The sequence below is a fragment of the Buceros rhinoceros genome, unplaced genomic scaffold (genome assembly GCF_000710305.1).
Source record: "Buceros rhinoceros silvestris isolate BGI_N320 unplaced genomic scaffold, ASM71030v1 scaffold12267, whole genome shotgun sequence".
NCBI classification, from domain to species: domain Eukaryota; kingdom Metazoa; phylum Chordata; class Aves; order Bucerotiformes; family Bucerotidae; genus Buceros; species Buceros rhinoceros.
In genome coordinates this window covers 104,929-124,144 of record NW_010421625.1, presented here as the reverse complement: position 1 = coordinate 124,144, position 19,216 = coordinate 104,929, and the positions used below count along the sequence as shown (strand labels likewise).

At 38.4% G+C, this 19,216-nt stretch overlaps 1 protein-coding gene across 1 annotated transcript in view; it reads right to left on the bottom strand.

Moving 5' to 3' along the window:
* Positions 1–19,216, bottom strand: part of LOC104496602 (voltage-dependent L-type calcium channel subunit alpha-1D) — a gene marked incomplete at both ends in the record, with an annotated part of 98,359 nt that overhangs the window by 15,545 nt on the left and 63,598 nt on the right. Inside the window, 6 exons of the mRNA XM_010139746.1 lie at positions 9,860–9,943; positions 12,442–12,471; positions 15,416–15,526; positions 16,603–16,761; positions 17,930–18,131; positions 18,842–18,991. Of these exons, the coding sequence (XP_010138048.1) occupies positions 9,860–9,943; positions 12,442–12,471; positions 15,416–15,526; positions 16,603–16,761; positions 17,930–18,131; positions 18,842–18,991 (736 nt within the window). The remainder of the gene's footprint in view (positions 1–9,859; positions 9,944–12,441; positions 12,472–15,415; positions 15,527–16,602; positions 16,762–17,929; positions 18,132–18,841; positions 18,992–19,216) is intronic.

Sequence of the window (19,216 nt, the reverse complement as noted above, 5' to 3'; positions counted from 1 at the left end):
ATGACCCGAAGCCTAACCCTCCCACAGAGGGGAAAATGAGAAGGCAATACTTGTTTTCTCTCCCCACCTTCAAAGTACTCCCATACCTGAGCTGATGGAACAGAATCAGGCATGGAGAAAGGGCTTCAGGATTTGACTGACCCTTTTGGAATGAATCTGTACAACCCTCAGGAGCTAGAGGGAGGAGGAGAGGCACACACCAGCTTCTTGTTCATAGAGCCAAACTCTGTGTCCTGTGACAAAGAAACTCACTTCTCTCTTCGCAACGTCTCTTTCTGTGGAGAAGCTGTCTCAATACTCTAAATGATCAGACACCCAGCAGGGCAGCTAGCAAAGCTGAACGGTCCAACCGTCTGTGTTGCTCCAGCTGCTTGTGCACTGACAGATTCACAGCAGCTTCTTCCAAAACCAAATGGAAGCATCTTTAAAAACATTTACAGCACTAGATCAAATGGGATTCTGGATGTTAGATCCAAGTGATGGGTCTTGCTCTGTTACCTAAAGTATCGTCCTTCTAAAGGGGCACCTTTCAACAATTTTTGTCACATAGAGCAGCAATAACCATGATACCACCTCAGTGCTGCTTTCAACACATTGTGGATGCATTAGACACACTCTCATTGCCATGATTCACTGAGGAAAATCCCAAGTATTGCTGTTACTTAAGATAAAACTTAAGAAGGAAGCGAAAAGAGGAGCTGATTCTGCTAAAATACTGGCAGTGTATTACAAAAACATACTATGGTAAAAAACCCAAAATAGGTAGTGCTTTGTTAGTCAGATCATTAGCAGTATTTATTAAAATACTAATAGTTTTGTCTATTACGTTTTTTTGAAAACATATATAAAGGTATCACAAGGGAGAAATAACTGTTCATCTATGCGCAGTCTAAATACATATAAACTACAGCCCTGCCAGGATATCAGTACTTTCTGAAACAAAAAGTTTTAAAAGTGTTTAAGGGATTATTACTAAATCGATGCATTAGTATTAATAAAAAGCCAGAGCTCCTCGTAAGAGTTCAGTAAGTGTGTTTGTAAAATCAGCTGTAACATCAAAGCTTTGTAAGCATTTATAGAAAACACACAATACGCTGCCAATGAAAGACAGTTGCTGTATTAGAAATTCCTTGCATATGTCAACAATGGAATAACACCATTAAAATATAGATTAAGGAGAAATTCATCATCACAAACATCATAAATAGCAAAATATCACAAAACATGGAAACAATCTTGCAAAGTTGTCTACCTACACCAACCTGTGCATCAAACGTTACCAGTGCACACAGACCACATGGCTACTGAGGTTTTGGTACAGAAAATAATTCCTTTTTATCTGAAACTTTTCAAGAAAAAAGGTCTCATTATACCTTCTGCAGACAAAGCCTGAACTTTCATATTAATCTCTGTTGACTCATGCTGAGCTTGATGCTATCTTAATCAGTGAGCAAATTACTTAATTAGCATTCAATATTTTGTATCGTCAAAAATTAAATGAAGTATTTGACAGATCAGAACAGACTAAATCACAGTATCATGATAAATTGACACTTAAAAAATGAAGTAAAATGCTGGGATTTGCATTTGGGAGTTTTTCCTGCTAGCTTTTATAGGAGCAGGGGTGGGCCCCACATAAACCGGGAACAGTAGTCGGACAGCAGTACTTAACGGGATAGATGAGAACAGAAAAAGGATACTTCGGTCCTCTACTTTATTATTTAATTGCTTTCCGAAGAAAAAATAACGAGGAGTATGCATTGATTTGGTAATGAAAAAACCCTCACAACAGAAGTCAGTAAAAAACCTTTTTTCTACATAAACTCTTAATTCTCACTTTGGAAAATGCAGCCAGCGATCAGATCACCCAAACTCTGTGAACAGTTCTACTGCGAGCGCTCCGAATGACAAGTGCAGAACCCCTCAGCTGCGCTGCTCCATCTGAAGGGCACTGGCTGGGCTGGTGTGCACATCTGGGCGTGCACGGGGCTGTGCGGGCACATCCCAACCGCCCCATCGGCAGCCCTCTGGACCACGCAGGCGGAGCCGCCTGCTGCTGCTGGCTGGTTTGCTGCTGCTGGGAAGCGTTAGGACGTCATACCTGAGAGATTATAAATTAGGGACGCTAGAAAAGCAGGCCAGGAATGAACAAGGAAACCACTCTGTTCGAGAGAAGTGAATTGTACAAAAATACCAAGGTGGAGATAGAGGCTGGAAACAAACAATAAAAATAAACCCCTGATAACAGGGGGTTGTTTGGGCTTTTTTTTTCTACTGGAGATGAAAATATTCAACTTCTGCTCATCACTGGCCACGTGTTTTGGGTACTGACATTTTAAAGTGAGTGTAGCTCATTTTTTACCCTCTCTGGCATTTCCCTCTGATAATACAGCAGCTTGGCTTATATTATTACTACTACTAAGAGTAACAAGCTAATATAGCTTATTAGTAGTAATATACCACAAAGCTGTAGTAATATACCACAAAGAAAACATTATTCATACTTATTTATAAAGGAAGTGCTTGTCTAAGGGACAAAGACAGTTAATGTTTATGTGGTCCCTCCAGCATGAAGTAATTCTAAGATCCAGGAACTACGATTAACACAATCTCCAATAACAACGACAGATGACAATAGCAGAGCATGTCCGCTTCCTACCGGCCAGGGAAAAAACATGCCGCCCAAACACATTATCTCATTCGCAACTTCAGTAATATCACCTGGCGTGTACACACCTAAGTAGGGGGCACGTTACGTATATGTAGTGAAAGCATCAGAATAGACTTGAGTCTTGAGCAAAGAGGGTCTCTCTGCATGTTGTGGTTGCTGACAAGAATGCTAATAAACGTATTTCCTCGGGTCAGGCAATCTACCTACACCCTCCTCTTCCCCCTCAGCTTTCACCAATCATTCCTCCTGTCCCAAAAGCTTGGGCTGGTCATTACCATGACTTTTTTGCCCCCCGTGGAACTATGTGATTCTGAAGATGACAGATGCCCTTCTGGGATCACTGCTACAAGTCCAGTAATGGGCACAGCTAGAATAAATGAACAGTTTTCACTGCTTGGAAAAGGTACTGATCGAGGCCAGTGAGGTCAGAGACAGGCTGAACACGCCAGCTACACTGAGAGCTAAGCAAGGCACTTGATAACTGTGGAAATTTAAGCCAATTCTTAAATACTTCAAACAGGCAGCAACATACTTTTTTTCTGGTTAACACAGCAGCTTTCTTCCCCAGACAACCCCAACCTTTCAAAAAGTTTAATCAACGATCAACCTAAATTTCTGACTCACTGATTAAAATGTTTGCAACCTGCCACCAATTTTGGTCAAGCATTTATTGCTGCTTATGAAAAATTTAGCACAGCTCCTAAACAGTAACTCCGCTTTACACTCCTCATTTTGCAACAGAAATTCGAAATAAACATCCTAACTGAAAAAAGCTTCATTGTCAAACCTGTGAGCAGTGTGAAACAGATCGCACCATGCACTGGAAGCAAACTGCAGCTCTGTGTTTAAGAAAACACGACCATGGTAAAAACCAGTGGATATTAGTATGTGGTGTTGGTCAAAAGCTGCTGAAGGGTAGAAAGCATCCCCAAACAAATGAACACTTTATGATTACAGCTACAGAAGTAAACATCGGAGTGACAAATACGTCTGATGACAATGACATATACAGGAAAGTATTGAGGTTGCCAAAATATCTTCAGAAATGTGTGGCGCATGTGTGTCTGTATGCATGTATGTATATACATACATGAACTGTTCCGAGAATAATTCCGGGACTTGAAATTGCTAGCGAGTGATTTTCCTCACAGTCTTATCAGTGCTCTCTTTATCCCCTGTTCAACATGAATCAAATATCCACATACATAATTTAGTGAAAAATTTGAATTGATGTGAAGAATCCCTGGGTAGATCAAAAAAATATCTTTTTCCTGGTAAAAGATGTATTTAAAATTCTAAGCTCATAACTAACATGTTGATGTCACAGGGTATTATGATAACTAATAAATATTCAGTTGTGCAATAAATTAACTAAATTATTAGTATTGACACCTCCATGAAACCAGCTCAGAAATTTCCTTCTATTTCCAAATTAAATATTGCAACACAGTGCAGATTTCATACTGCAATAAGACTTCACACTAATGAAAGAAAAGCCATGAGAATGTATTTTTCTGACCTATCCTTAAGCCTAAAGGGATACATTTGCAAGTGTCTGCAAAACGTATTAAGAGTATTCAAAAATATCAAATACTAGCAACAAAACGTAAGTCCTAACACTTGATACTGATGCATAAAGTGGGATTCAAACTGAGCTGCTTTTGTTAAAAACCGTGATCCAGAATCTCTTGCGGGAGGTGGATATGAGGGTTTTAATCCGCTCCTCCACGCAAGATCAGCTGTGCCACACCCTACTGGGTGAGCGGGAAGTGTAAAAAAAAAGCACCAGTGCCCCCAGCACACACTCCACGGGCAGCCTAGCGAATGAGAAGGGCACCCCACCGTTCACCAGTCGACATCACGCGCTGCACAGTGCTGAAATCAGGGTGCACCCTCTCACCATGCAGCAGAGCATCCAGCTCTGGTTTTGAAAGAGACTTTTGAGGGGTCTGACGTGGCTGCTAACCACTGCTGGTGGTTATGGGCGTGTAAGCATCGCGTGAGCCTCAACTGCTTACGTGTCATTCAAGCCAAATCGATTTTCCTGAGGGGCTCAGGAGGAAGATTGTCATTGCTGTTCCTTTAAGCTCAATTTCAGCAAAGAACTTAAATTTTACTTAACTTCAAGCATAAAATTAGTCCCATAGGGACCGCATTAAACATTTGCACAAAAGAGGAGGAAAGTGAACTCTCCATTATTTTATCGACATTTTGGCAGCACAGGAACGGTAAAAGAAACTTAACCAGAAGATGTGAATTCAAACCTTTGTAACTACAACGGTAACAATGTGATCATGCCTCTAAGCCATCCAGTGCTGGTCATCCAAATGGTTTCCAAGCTAACAAATAAGACAATTTCTACACAGACAGGCCAGATTGAAACTTATCTGTAATTTCCACTTAAGAACTTACTCATTTATTCAGAATTTATTTACAATTTATGTCTCTCTCATTGTCTTAAGTTATTTACACATGTCCATTTTCTAGAACGGACTGACCACATCTGGTGTCTCACAAGCACTACTCTGCTTTTTTAAGTGAAAAGGAACCATTTTTATGACCACCCAAAATCTTGCGTGTCATGCAAAATTTTTTGAAAACAAAATGTTACAATATCCAAAATTAATTATATAGGTTTTAGTAGTGTTTTTAATTTTTTATTGCTATACAATATACGTATTTACTTATATATACTTGCCTCTAAAAATTTCTAAAAATAAAATGAACATGAAAACCAATTAGGTTCATTCATAAAGGAAAAACTGGTTAAAGGAAGGGATATTAAATGACAGAGTAAATAAAAAACCAATCATAGAAAACAGAGTATTGCCAAAATATATGTTGCTCTGGGATGGTTCATTTCTTGAGTGGGTCACTGATCCAGTCCTTGAGGACACTGAGCAGTCCTGTAAACTGCTGAACACATTAAACACTGATTTCCACGGGCACCAAAAAATACTCAAAAGACAACAAGGGTTGTATGTGAATGGGAGGTTACTGGATCAGAGGAATCAGCCTCAGGGCACCATATATTATATATATTATTATAAAATGTTTAAAAAATAGAAAAGGAACAACAAAGTAAAGAGATGACATTTAATTCCCAGAATTTGATACTGAAATCAAGGTGATATGAAACTAGAAAGCCAACCCGCTCTCTTGAAAACTATGGGTCAGATACAAACCTGTTCTGTACTAGAAGAACTCGCTGGCGTTTGGAATTGGGGTACACAGCTAGACTATTCGAATGGTGCTGCCTTGTTTCCACAGCACGAGGCAATGATACACGCAAACCAATAAAAATGTTCAGTTCACCTTGACTACATCGTTTTAGGAATTCACATTTCGAGTCGTCTTTTACACTGACCAGTTAAGATGGCTGTACTTGTGCAGTTACAACTGCAACAAGACCTGACTGCACATGAGCGCCAGCCATTGACATTCTTTCAGACCAGCCCTCAAACACAGCTGAGCTGCCTCAGTTTAAGATGTTTCTAGAGGGGGAATTTCCACAGGTGCCTTTTCAATCATGCTTGAAATCCCACTGCACACAAGGTCTTGTTGTTAGCAGAGCTACAGATTTCCCAGGATCACTGTCAGTGTTAGATAAAATGTTCAGGCAGAATGGTCCAATTCAGAATGTCAAAAGAATATTAAGATTCTAAAATACTGAATTTGGATTATAGAAATTTACACAAAACTAATGAAGAAGGAATAATTCAGTAGAATCAAAACAATAAAAGTAATAAAACTCAAGAAATTTCTCTGGACACTGCAGTATTCACTGTTTGATGTTAAAAACGGGAAATCAAACCCAGAAGTATATTGAAACTGTAATGCATTAACGACTTGCACAAACAAAGCACAAAAAAAGTGGAAAAGACCAGAAACAGCCAATACTTAGTACACAAATAGCCTGCAGTACTAGAGACATCAAAGATGAGCCTTTCTTCTCTAGTGAGCATAGCATGGAAAAGGAAGAAATGACAGTGCTAGTTCTTGACTGGGGTGTGTACTTTTCCTGAAGCTCACGACTTGACCTCCACAATGTTTTCAAGACACCTGTGTGAATTACTAACACAACCGTGTTCCTCACAGCTGAAAACTCAGCAGCGACCAGTTACAAGCAATCCTGTCAATCTAACACTGTACATTCCGCAGTTATTAGGGAAGGCGACTCTAAATGATTGGTCTTTTCACACTTCCCAGACATCATGCTCATCTGTGTGAGTACTACAGGGGATGGAAGTAGTGGGTAGGCTGTAAGTGCTTGAGCTGAAAGCCTAAATCCAAACTTTTCTGGCAAACAAACAAACAAAACCAAACAAAAAAACTCAACAAAACCCAAAACCCAAATTAGAGGCAGCTTTTCAAAATCTGCTCCATGAACTGTAATTACACGTTTGAGAAACGTCTCGATGGGACAATGCAGTTCTGTGCTAACTGACCCTCCCTGCTAGCTCAGGCTCCTTCAGTTCACAGACAGAAAAATCCATCATCCGCTAAGAACTGACCAAAACCAGTCTGAAATCTAAGTGTGAGACTTAAAATTATTTTCATTGTGTTTATTCTCTGAGGTGGCAGTGTAGAATTTGCAGGTTTAGAAATAAATTTGAAGTCTTTAATGAGGATTACAGACTGCATGTATGCCATCTTAAATATAAAGAATACTTTTTTTTTATACTTGGTTATGATTGCGTTTCAACAGGTATTAGTGCGCTTACCAAAGAACATTAAAAATATCTCTTTTTCAACAGCAGCTACTGCCACTAATTGAAGTCTGAGCCGACGCTAACGTGGTCTGAAGGGAGACCTGTGTGAGCACAGAACAAGTGCTTCCCTTGGCAGCAGCCTTATCCACTCCTTTCTGCCCTACCAGGACCCCACGCTTTCGCTAATACTTTGTTCTCAGCACCTCTTTCAGCCAGCTGTGAAGTCCTCCCGCTCCTGTGGAAGCGCAGCTCTCACAGCTGCGGGGGGAAGAAGGGCTGTGGGCAAAGGCTGCTTAAGCTCCCAGAGATGCCAAAAAGAAATCCTCATCAAGCCATGGCCTCCGCCAAGCCCAGCCTGATAAATCCAAGCTCCTAAGAAGGCCAATTACTGTCTTCTAGACAGACCTTACTTGAGAATTAGGTGTTTCCTTTTTTTTCCCCTCACCCTGGAATGCCTGGAACAGACACTGTTTTTTCAAACACAATTTCTATTCCATGGTTCTGGGCTACTTTATTATCATGGTATTCACAGTTCTGAAATCAAGGCACTGTCTAAATGGAGTAAAGGGTATCGTTTCCTGCTATTGACTGGAGGAAGGTGACCCTAATAACTGGATTCCTGACATCAGTCATTTTGGAAAATAAAATGTAAAATGCATTCTCCCTGAAAAATTGTTTCAATGTGATAGCCACAGGATGGATTTGCTTCCCCAAAATATGATAGAGATATTGCAACTTAAATGTTCACCACAGAGGAGTATTAACTCAAATTTAGAAGAAAATCTGAAAGATTATGCATATTAAATATCCCTGCTGAAAAGAAACCATTTGGTAAGTACTAAAATACACCAGAGTAAGAAAAGATGTCTATCAAGCAGCTTACTAAAACAAATTTAAGGGAAAAGGAAAATTATTAGTCTGCTGGTGAACTGTGAATGCTGCAGGAACACAAGCAAGCGAAGTAATTTCAAAGACTACCAAGCAACTATATACATCTACAGCCTTCTCTGATTAATCTGTTCTTTGATACAGGGAAAACGTGAATGTTGGAGAACTGCTGCATCACAGGTATTTTTGGATAACTTCATTCTCAGAATGCTAAACAGGTAACATCTTCAGCAGGTGGAAGACGCTAACCTCACCCACCGGGTCTGTGCGCGCACTGAGCATTTTCGTGGCTGAGATGGATCCAAGACCCACCTTCTTCAGTCTCCCCTTTTGAGGAAAGAGGCCCTTTCCTCTGAAATTTTATTCTGACTAGTTAAATGTGTAAGTATGGGAAGCACTGGCATATCTACTACAGAATTGGTATGTATTTTATTATCTTTCATTTATCATTTTTGTGATACAGCTTTCCTTATTAAAATGAGCAAGTCAGATAGAAAACAGGCAAAACCCAGTATTTCCCTATTTTTTCCTTAGAAAGGGATCTTTCTGATCTCCAAACACCTGTATGGGTAATGGCCATCAGTCATAATTTTGGTGAAAAGATAGTTTTCCAAGCACTTTAAGAGTAGTTCAAATTTCAAAACATTTACTGCAGGATAAGAAAAGCGAAAGCAATAGGAAAAAATAAACATTCTATTTTCCATAGCAGGAAAAGTCTTACTTTCTTACCCTTCTTCTGCTACCACATGATACAAATGCTAACATCACTAAAAACCAGACCTCCCACAGGAAAAAAAAAATCATTATTTGTTAAAATGAGCCACTGAAACAACTTAGAGAATCTTGAATTATCACAGTCAAGCTACCTACAAGAACCACTGGGCTTCGACTACAGTAGTAACACAGGCTTAATTCCTCTTTGATACATAAAATGTTTTAAATATTTTCTGTACATATATAGAAAAACATAATTTTCATTGTCTTACTTGCTGTGTGCATGTCGACTAATATGGATATATAGATTTATAATAACAGCTTGTACAAACAACTATATCAATGTTTTGCTCTTTGCAGGATAAAACACTTTAAAAAGGATTTGGGGGAATAAAGTTTACATTTTCTGTATTTCTTGATGACAGCAAGTACTTTTGAGTGCATGAACAGTTGCTACTTACATTAACTTCTGTTATAGCAATATCAACGACGCTACCAACAACAATTAAGGCATCAAAAGTGTTCCATGCATCAGTGAAATAGTGCTGTTAGGACAAGCATTCAGCAGAAAGAGAGCAAGAGAAAAACACAAACAGAAAAAGAGAAGAAAAGGACAGTGTTATAACACAGAAACACTCTAGGCTTCTCTGATGTACCACTATACAATCTAATCTTTCTCTTTCATAGCTAAAAAAAATTGGTAGAAAAAAAAGGCTATTTATTTCCCATATCAACATAATTGGCCTATGACTGGTCTGTACTCAAACTTTAGAAACATCAAATCAAAATCTGTGACTTGTCCAGATGATGGAAATAGTGGGGAGACAGAGAAAGAGAAGTAGGGACTGGGGAAAGTAAGCTGGGGTATACTCACATCAGCTTCACTGAGAACGACGTCTACTATGCTGCCAATAACGATGAGGGAGTCAAACGTATTCCAGGCATCACTAAAATAGCCCTGAACAGAGCAGGCAGGGTGCAAACGTTTGTGATTACACATGAAATGTCAAATATTTGCATACTTCTGTTTAGTTTTGCATAAACAGAAATTAGTTAAACAAAACCTGTGGTCTAATGAGAAAACAAAACGAAACAAACAATATTGCCTACTGAAGGAAAAGCAACATAAATGTGCGTGTGTGTATATATATACTCTATATATATACATGTACAGACACACACACCGACAGAAACGCGCACACACACACGCAGTACACATGCATAACACGCCACCATTTAAGCACAATGTTGGCAAGCAAGCCATCATCCAAAACTGATTCTGGACTTCTAGCATGGCTGAAAGATTCTGACATATATATACCCTAACGAGCACACCAAAACCCCTTTAATAATATTTCTGCAGGACCAAGCCAATTGAAACCTCCTCAACGTTAACGACTTTATGAGTCCTATGATAGTCCTATGATAGTCCTATCTAAGTGACGGCTAAAAATATTCAAAAGGTCAAAAAGGGTCAAAGCTCATCATGGGTTAATCACGCACAAATGTTAATGTGGAACTGTGCATAAACAGTAGAGAACCGACTTAATCTTCTCTACATAAACTAGGTTTAATATAGGAACTCACGCTACAATTGCAGTCAGGGCCTGATTCTGTAACCTGACAAGTTGGTGCTAGGAACCACAGCAACTTGAATAATTTCTTAATGCTTTTAAGGTGACCTGCCAATATCTGAAAATTAATTTTCATCAATTGCTTAGTCACCCTTCTGATATTTTACGGCTTAAACATATTCCCTATGTGCATGTTACTGGCACACTGCTGGAAATGGTTATAAAGTGCTATCATGCAATTAGCTGTCCGTTGGCACCCAAACTGCATGTTTGAGCACAAAGATATTTCAGAAGAAACCTTGAGGTAGGTTCCAGGCTCAGTCTGTCACTAGGAACAACTCTATGGAGACAAGATGCGTTGGTTTTCCGCAATATGTGGACTTTACCTAGTTATTACAGAAATTGAGAATTGGAAAAATTACCTAACTTGTCCTTTTTCTCATTCAGATATATTGATTTACCAGCCAACTATGACTAAGGGATGTCCATTACCAGACAAAGGCTGAAAAGTACCTCTGGTACACATACATTCTGCCTTCCCGGTAATTAATGTAGAAGTACCGTCTTATCAGTCACTATTGAAGCTCTAAAAAAAAAATTTAGTGGAAGTTTAAAATGACAAGTGTCTTCATCTAACCTCCTGTCTAGTTACACTTATTATTACACTGTTTACTATAAGTTAATGTTTTAGCTGAGTAGTTTTAAGTTGTTACATGTGTTGTTGGCACAGTAAAGCAAAAGCAGCTACAATTTTTTTTAGAATTGGACAATATTATTCTCAAGATTTTAAATTGTTAGAATATCTAGTAACTTCACAGTTTAAAAGTTACACCCAAGTGCATTACTGTCTGGAAAAAGCTAATTTCATGTGGAAATTTACTCTTGGAGACTATGAGAGAGCTGCAAGCGCAGAGGACAGCTCTACAGTGCGTTCTAGGAGAGTAAGCACTGAGCACAGTCAGAAAGCCCATTACGTTTCTCATGCTCTTCTTGTCTAGCTCTTAAGACACATATTGCTATAATCGTTCCCTCGTTTAAGGGAGGGGCTGTAAGGAGAAAACAGACCAGAGTGTGATTATCACTACAACCCTTTGTGCCACACGCTTTAGTTCTTTGGGATTAAACATCAATTCCAGTCTTGGGGCAAAAGCCAGTGTTCAGAGATTGGGCCTCCCGAACACACACATCCGTTTCCGAGAGCTCCTGCGCAAATCCCTGTCGCTCCTTCCTTACTCATCCTGCTTCCCAAGAACAAGCCATTCCCAAAGTTCCTAGTAAACATCATACTGAGCCACCTCAACAATACTGACATTTATAAACCTGAAAGATTAGCAGCTGCCAACAAAAGGGGAGCTACTTTCACAATATTCTTCCCAATCATTCATATTCCTTATTTCCCTCATTTCAAAGAAGCATCTTTCTTGACTTTAAAATAGCTATGTTTTTATATATCTATACACATAAAATAACAGACTAGTGGCAAACAGCAAACAGATAATCAGCACACCCTGAGGTGTGCTACCCATCTTCCTCTACAACAGGAATCAAAACAGGCCCTCCAAAGAGAGGTTCATTTCAGCCATAGAAAAAGTGACTTTACTAGACATGCTACAGTGTAAGGCACTGAAATCAAATCCACATTTTGATTCAATACAGCTAAAATACTTTACACATCTGTTTATTTTATGAAACCTTTTCCATCAGTATAGACAAATATTGTTCAAAGTAATATGTAAAGCAAAAGCATACAAATAAACAAAAAAAAACTAAGATAAAATAAAGATGGTTTTGGAAAAGGGAGGAATGGACAAGTCACAGCAAATAAACATCATGCAAATAAGTTGTTTTCACCACTGCAATGACCCAAGATCAATTCACTTACTAGCCATCTTTCCTTTTTTCTTACAAAAATCTGATGTAAAACGACATGGAAAATCATTACAAGTTTAAGTAACAGCTAGCTATCACGAAGCTGCGCGTACAGTATGTGTTGATGTATTATTTTAGATTTCATAGCTGAATTTTGTTTTGTACTGCACTAAACCATGTTAAGTAACGGATTTTAGCCAATGTGAAGAAAAAATGCCTGCTCTTTTAACTCACATTATGAAAAATCTGCTCATTGAGAAATGCTGAGGGGTAACATCACAAATTCTGGGGAATAAGTAAGCATAGAGAATTAACACCAAAGTATGTTTCTATAGATCTACCACATAAATATTTTAGTCCTTTTAGTACTCTGTTGAAAAGTTTGGGGCTTCATTCTACAAAGTCCTGCGTGTTCCAGTCTCCCAAGTCAAGAAGTGTGCCAGACACTCAGCATCACCTTTAATATCTATCTCTTACTCAAGTTTTTTTTATATATTCCAGAGCTGGAAGGCAACCTGCAGTACAATATCAATTATTTATAGTAACCTTAAGTTTGCGTGACCAGTGAAACCAAAAGAACACAGTTTTCACAGGAATTTTTGTCTAACTTATTAAGGGGACACTGTCAAGCAGATGAGATTAAAGTAACGTTTTTATCTATTCTCATTTTTACAGAGTAATGGAGTTTTAATTTGACGTTTTGAGCATCTTTGAAATATTTTTTAAAATGCACAGATTTAATAAATAAAACGGTCCATTCTGCCAGACTAGAAGCCCACCAGTGACACAAACAGAGGAAATACCTGTCTTTCCTCACAGATCCTAAAGCAAAACATTGAGTTTCAGACTGTTCCTACTATTATGAAATCTAATATGAGTTAAAGCAATTTATTGTTGTTTTAAGCATACATCTAGTTTAAAATTTATATTACTAAAGGACATTCACATTCTGCTTAAGACTGCTAGCTGATTTATCATTATTAATGAACTCTAATGTATGTTGCCAATAGCTGCTTTGTTAAGGAATATTTGACAGTTAAAGCTACTCTTCAAAGAATTACAGAACAACCTTAAAGATATTCAACTCTTCCCTTCCTGCTAATTAGTTGCTGCCAGAAGTCTGATTACTATCATGGCCTTTTAACCTTGACCTGCTATTTAACAAGTTTAAGGTGTTCTGCATCTACGGGGGAATGAAATTCAGGAAATGAGGACCTGTCGCTGACAGTGTCTGCCCTTCAAACTCTCAGGGTTCACACCCAGGGATCTCTCACAATAAAAGCATCCAATCAGATAGAAAGCGTGTTGCAACAGAGTTAGGACTAAAATTGTACAAAGTCTTAGAGACCAGTATTAAGACATTGCATTTGATAACAAGTAGAAGTCCATGATACAAATGGAGCACTGTGATTTATACACTCATGATCAGACCACTGTTTTGCTGCTATTTCTGACTACAGTCACAAGTGCATGGAGAGCCATACAAAGATTCACAATCTTCTTTCAAAGAGCAGATGATAAAATGCAGCAAAGTCTTCCGAAACTTCAGTGTGAAACAAGCATATAGAACAAGAAATACAAATCAGGAAACACAATCAGCATACTCATGACACTGCGGTCCACATATCTGAGCTATCTCCTCTGGGGCCTCATAGTGTGTTATTTTTAATGTGAAATCCTTAGCACTTAAATAAGATAGGTGACACAAAAATACAAATAAATTCATTAGAAAAGTACAATGGACTGGACAGCGCAGAGTTATACTACGGGAGAGTGGGTAAGCATTCACCCACAGCTCCAGACTTCACATCTCAACACCAAGCGATGTAGCATCTGTTTACCTCTGCAGGCGAATGCCAGCTAGCTTTAAACCAAGTAGCTCAAGCTCCACAGCAGAATCAATGGTTTTGAAAAGCTGGGAAGTAGCTATACATCTGCTCCACACTGAGCTCTGGGCAGCCGGGACTGTGTGGCTGTGAGGGCCATGTTGTTCAAAGCAAGAATGAGATTGCCCCCACAGCCTACAGTCAGCTAGTTCGCTACTTAACACCAGCAAAGGGCACCGCTCACAGCCAGTGACAGATGCAGATGTCTTGGTTACTTTGAAAGAGGGGTGACGGAAACTGAAAAATACCAGCCTTAGATGGTGAGATCCCTAAACTTCAAAGAGCACGTCCAGATTTTTCAAATTCCACGTATAGCAAGTGACCACACTTCACTTATTCATAAAGATATAAGCTCAGAATAAACATTGATTTCATTGTAGTGAAAACAAAACTTAGTTTAGTTTTTCGTTATTAACTTTTGCATGGTCATAAATGCAGTATCAGAGGTGAACAAAAAGGCTGCATTAACTGTCACGGTCTGATTTTCATCTCTTTTTTTCAATTAGCAATTATAGTTATCAGTTTCTCTTGCAAATCTACTTTTGGAAATGTGTCTGCATTATTCACTTTGACAGTGTCCCTTTAAGGCAAAGACTCAACTACTCGTTGTGGGGCCCTCGACCGCATATTGTGTACATGTAACTGAAAACATAGACCTCTAAAAAGGCTACTGAATATGCAAATTATTTATGTGTATGTTTGTAGTACATGGCTGTATTTTATGAAGTAAAGAAATGATTTTGCATTTTAGAATAGGAAATGTAACATACAGGTCTTTACTAGAGATTAACGTAAAGTGTAGTACCATGAGTAGGGGAAGTGGTAATGCTTGTAAGAGGAAATTATTTATCTGATTTATAAAGGGACATTTTTATTATCTCAAAATATTCCAGATCTCATCAACCACCTCATAATATTTTTTCTGATATCTGCATTTCATTTCCTGGACATATTATCAGACTAACACGTCTATTACAATTTCACTGACAGATAAATGTGGCAAATGCAAGTTCTTTTTGACGTTTTAACAATGCATAGCCAGTGGAAACTTCTACTTAATTCCTGTGGTGATGACCTTATTAAATCATATCTAAAACTTACCTTGGGTTTGAATGCAATCAGTTTCAAAACCATTTCAACAGTGAAGACTCCTGTGAAAACCATATTCATAATGTCCATCGCATCATTAAAGAGCTTAGACTGCCCATAGTGCTGCAAATGAAAAATATGATACTTTTAAAAGTAAAGGCTTTAAAATATTAAGTCAAAGAAGGCAGCCTAGGAACAACTTGGCAATAAAGCAGTGCAGGAAAATACTTTCTAGTAGTATTTAGCATACACACCTGTATACATTAAAGACTAGCTGGGTATCTCCGGTTAAGAATGGAGTTGTTTAAATCTAAACAACTAATCTAAATCTAAACAGTTGTTTAGGGACTGAAGAGCACAAAAACGACGTTCCTTTACATCTTAAGGGAGTCTCCAGACAGAAGGTTTTGAGAGGAAAACTGTTCCCTCAAAAAAGGAGTATTAGACAACAGCAATTCCCCAAGGCTTTAAAATCAGATAATCTTGTGTCCCACCTGCTCAGAAGGCCTGCAGTATGTTAGTCACAGCACAACATGCATGGTGTAGGAGTGACAGTTTTAAAAGCATACCATGTATGCACGTTTACTGAAAAAAGTAGAATGATTTTGTAAACCTCATTTGAACCATTATTTTTTGTATCAATATCTGAAATACTAGGGTGAAGAAAGAGATGACTTGGAAAAGACAGAAATATAGAATGGTTTGGGTTGGATGGGACCTCTAAAGATCATCGAGTCCAATCCAACTGAATACGGAATAGTACACTACAAAATGAACACAGAACAAGTACAGAAACTGAACAGAGGTGAAGTAATACTTAAAGGCTCTGCACAAAGAATATGTTAGATAAAAGAATCTAATGGGTTGAGAGAAACATTTGTTAAAATTAGACTTTTCAGATTTTCTTGCACATGGATAATCTTCAGAAAACACACATACAATGTAAATCAAATTACATGGCAGGTACAAATAAAAGCTCAAAGGGCTTGAATAAGTTAGGAAGACTTATCAACATCAAGCTGTTTTAAACAACTTTACTTCAGAGAACTCATGAACAGACTAGCACTATCAGAGATGCTTTTTAAAATTTCTATTCATAAAAAAAAAAAACCATTGCCATAAATCAAAGGCATTACATCACCCATATCCTTCCCTGCAATTTATGCCAACGGCTTGAAAAGAGCTTCTGGTTTTCCTACCTGCATAGCCAAGCAAAGCGTGTTCAGCATGATGAGGACAAACATGATGTATTCAAATCCAGTAGAATTCACCACATACCAGAACTTGTACTGGTAAGGATTTTTTGGAATATATCTACGAAGCGGACGTGCCTTCAAGGCATATTCTACACACTGTCGCTGTAAAAGCAAATACATCAAAAATTGTCAGACTATACCTAACAGTTAATCAACTGATAATATAATTAGTAAGTGCAAATTGGTAAATAAAAGTCTTAAAAACAGCCAGTCTACCTACTTGATACAGGCATTTTTATTAAGTGTTAATCAAAGCTTACCAATCCTCGCTTGGCTATTTACAACTGTATCTAATCACATACACATATACATCAGTCACTTACAAAAAAAACGTTCATGGAAATTCAGAACTGTTTCACCTTTACACAGTGTAGTAGCACAACCTAGTATGCCATAGATACACATGTTGTATATAGCATGACTATTAATAACACGACTATTAATGCTTCCAGTTTTCAGTCACCAATTTAACTGCGTAGCATAAAACCCGAGAGTCAGCAAAATAAATGCTGAGGAATTCTTATTCCTAATAGCTCAGTTAAATTGCCCAGCAAAACCACATCACTTATGTAGAAACATTATGGATTCATCCCCAACTCTGTTAGTGCCTGAAATGCCTCTGTAGTCCGGACCTTCCACTTGTCCTTTGAGGAATGCTGACAAAAGCTGCCTGATGGGGCTCCAAACGCAGAACAAATGCTAGCTAGAGCTGCACACTTTACTTTGTTTAAATTAAGTGTGTTACAGTAGGACAAGAATACTTGAAAGGTCATTATGTGACTGATAATTTTCTCAGTCATAGGATTAAACTTTTAAAAGGGGACAGATCTTTTAAATCTGAATCTGAATATCCCCTGCAAATTTCTAGATAAATGGGGGGAGGGGGGGAGTAGAACATTTTGAACACTTCCACTTTGAACACTTGCAGAGTACTCAGAACACAAAATTTACTTTCCTGTTCTTACTGTAAAACCTACCTCTGCCTGTGGATAAGCTGGCAAGTGCCAGCTTGATGTGACACCACCAAGTGAAACACTAAGAAGCTAACAAGCTTCATGTAACACCTTTCACAACAAAGACTGATATGCCGGGCTTATGGAAGGAGGAGCATAAAACAACCGGAATACCAGTTGAGAGTATGTACCAATTCCATTTTTTCAATAGGACAAGTGTTTGGTGCCCTCTTCTGACCCAAAGCAGAAAGGAAACTCTGCATGCATAAATACAAAAGGATACTTCCACGAGTTACAAATTCATTATTCATTTTAACCTGATTTTTGTCCAGCTCACAGTTCTTGTACTCTTGTTCTCCCTGTTCTTGGAACGTAACAATCACAAAACCAACAAATATGTTCATCATAAAGAAAGCAATAATGATTATATAGATGATGAAAAAAATCGAGATCTCCACTCTATAGTTGTACACGGGTCCTACATTCTCGGCATTTGAATCAATGGCTTTGTACAGCAGCCTGAAAAACAAACAAAATTTTATCTTTATCAGCACTAAAGTTACAAAAGCGGGCAAGCACGCAGACTCAGAGGACAGGTGTCTGCTGTTTGCTGCTATCTTTTTCTCTTTACTGACAGCACTTAACAAGCATATCAAAGCCAGAAGACTCACACCACAGGATGTTACATGCTTTTTCCCAAAAGAATCACAGTAATGACAAGACAGTTGGGGTTTTTTGGGGGGAGGGGTCCCCACATAAATCTATCCTCTAAGACTTTTTCTCATTTAGGGAAATGGCGAGTGGCAGTTTGCTCCTCCTGGGTTTCTCTATGCAGTATACTATTGCCTGGATCTTTTTAGCAAAAGTTTTACTCAAAGGCCTAAAATTTTCGTATTCGATTATATAAAGAGCGTCATTGGATAAACATCTGAAAGGATTACTTCCATTAGAGCTAAGGAACAGTTCACCACAGCAAAAGTAGCTGAAAGATTAGGAATCAAACACTGTGAAAAAGCTTGCCCTTCATAAATAGAGGTAAATAAAGAAACACGGGGAAAGTGCGCAGATTCAGAAGGACAGTGGGTTTTTTCCCCTCTGCCATTACTAAGTTTTTATACCATCACTTAAGACTGCTTCATTGCCCAAAAATACCTGGTGAATGATAAAGAACTGTTCTGGAAAATGTAACTGTCTTAATAATGCTGTGAAAACATGGAGAATTCACTCACGCTGGCCAGCCTTCAAAGGTGGATACTGTAAAAAGGGCCATCATAGCAGAGAGAACATTGTCAAAGTTGAAATCGCTGTTTTGCCAGACCCTCTCTTTGACCATTGGATTATCAACATCTCCGTCTTTATAAACAATGTATATCCCTCTGTGGGAAAGAAACAAACCATCATTAGTGATAAATTAGTCTTAGTTACCCAATGCTCTATTCAAAACAGTTTATTTCAATCCCTCCCAATCCCTCCTTACTAACCTGTGTTTTCTGGTGGAATTAAGATGGCAATTCCAATTTAAACCTAAACGGCCAGACACATTCCTGCCGCTATCTACTAGATTTTACATTACTCAGAATAGAAAGTGAAACATTCTTAGATCA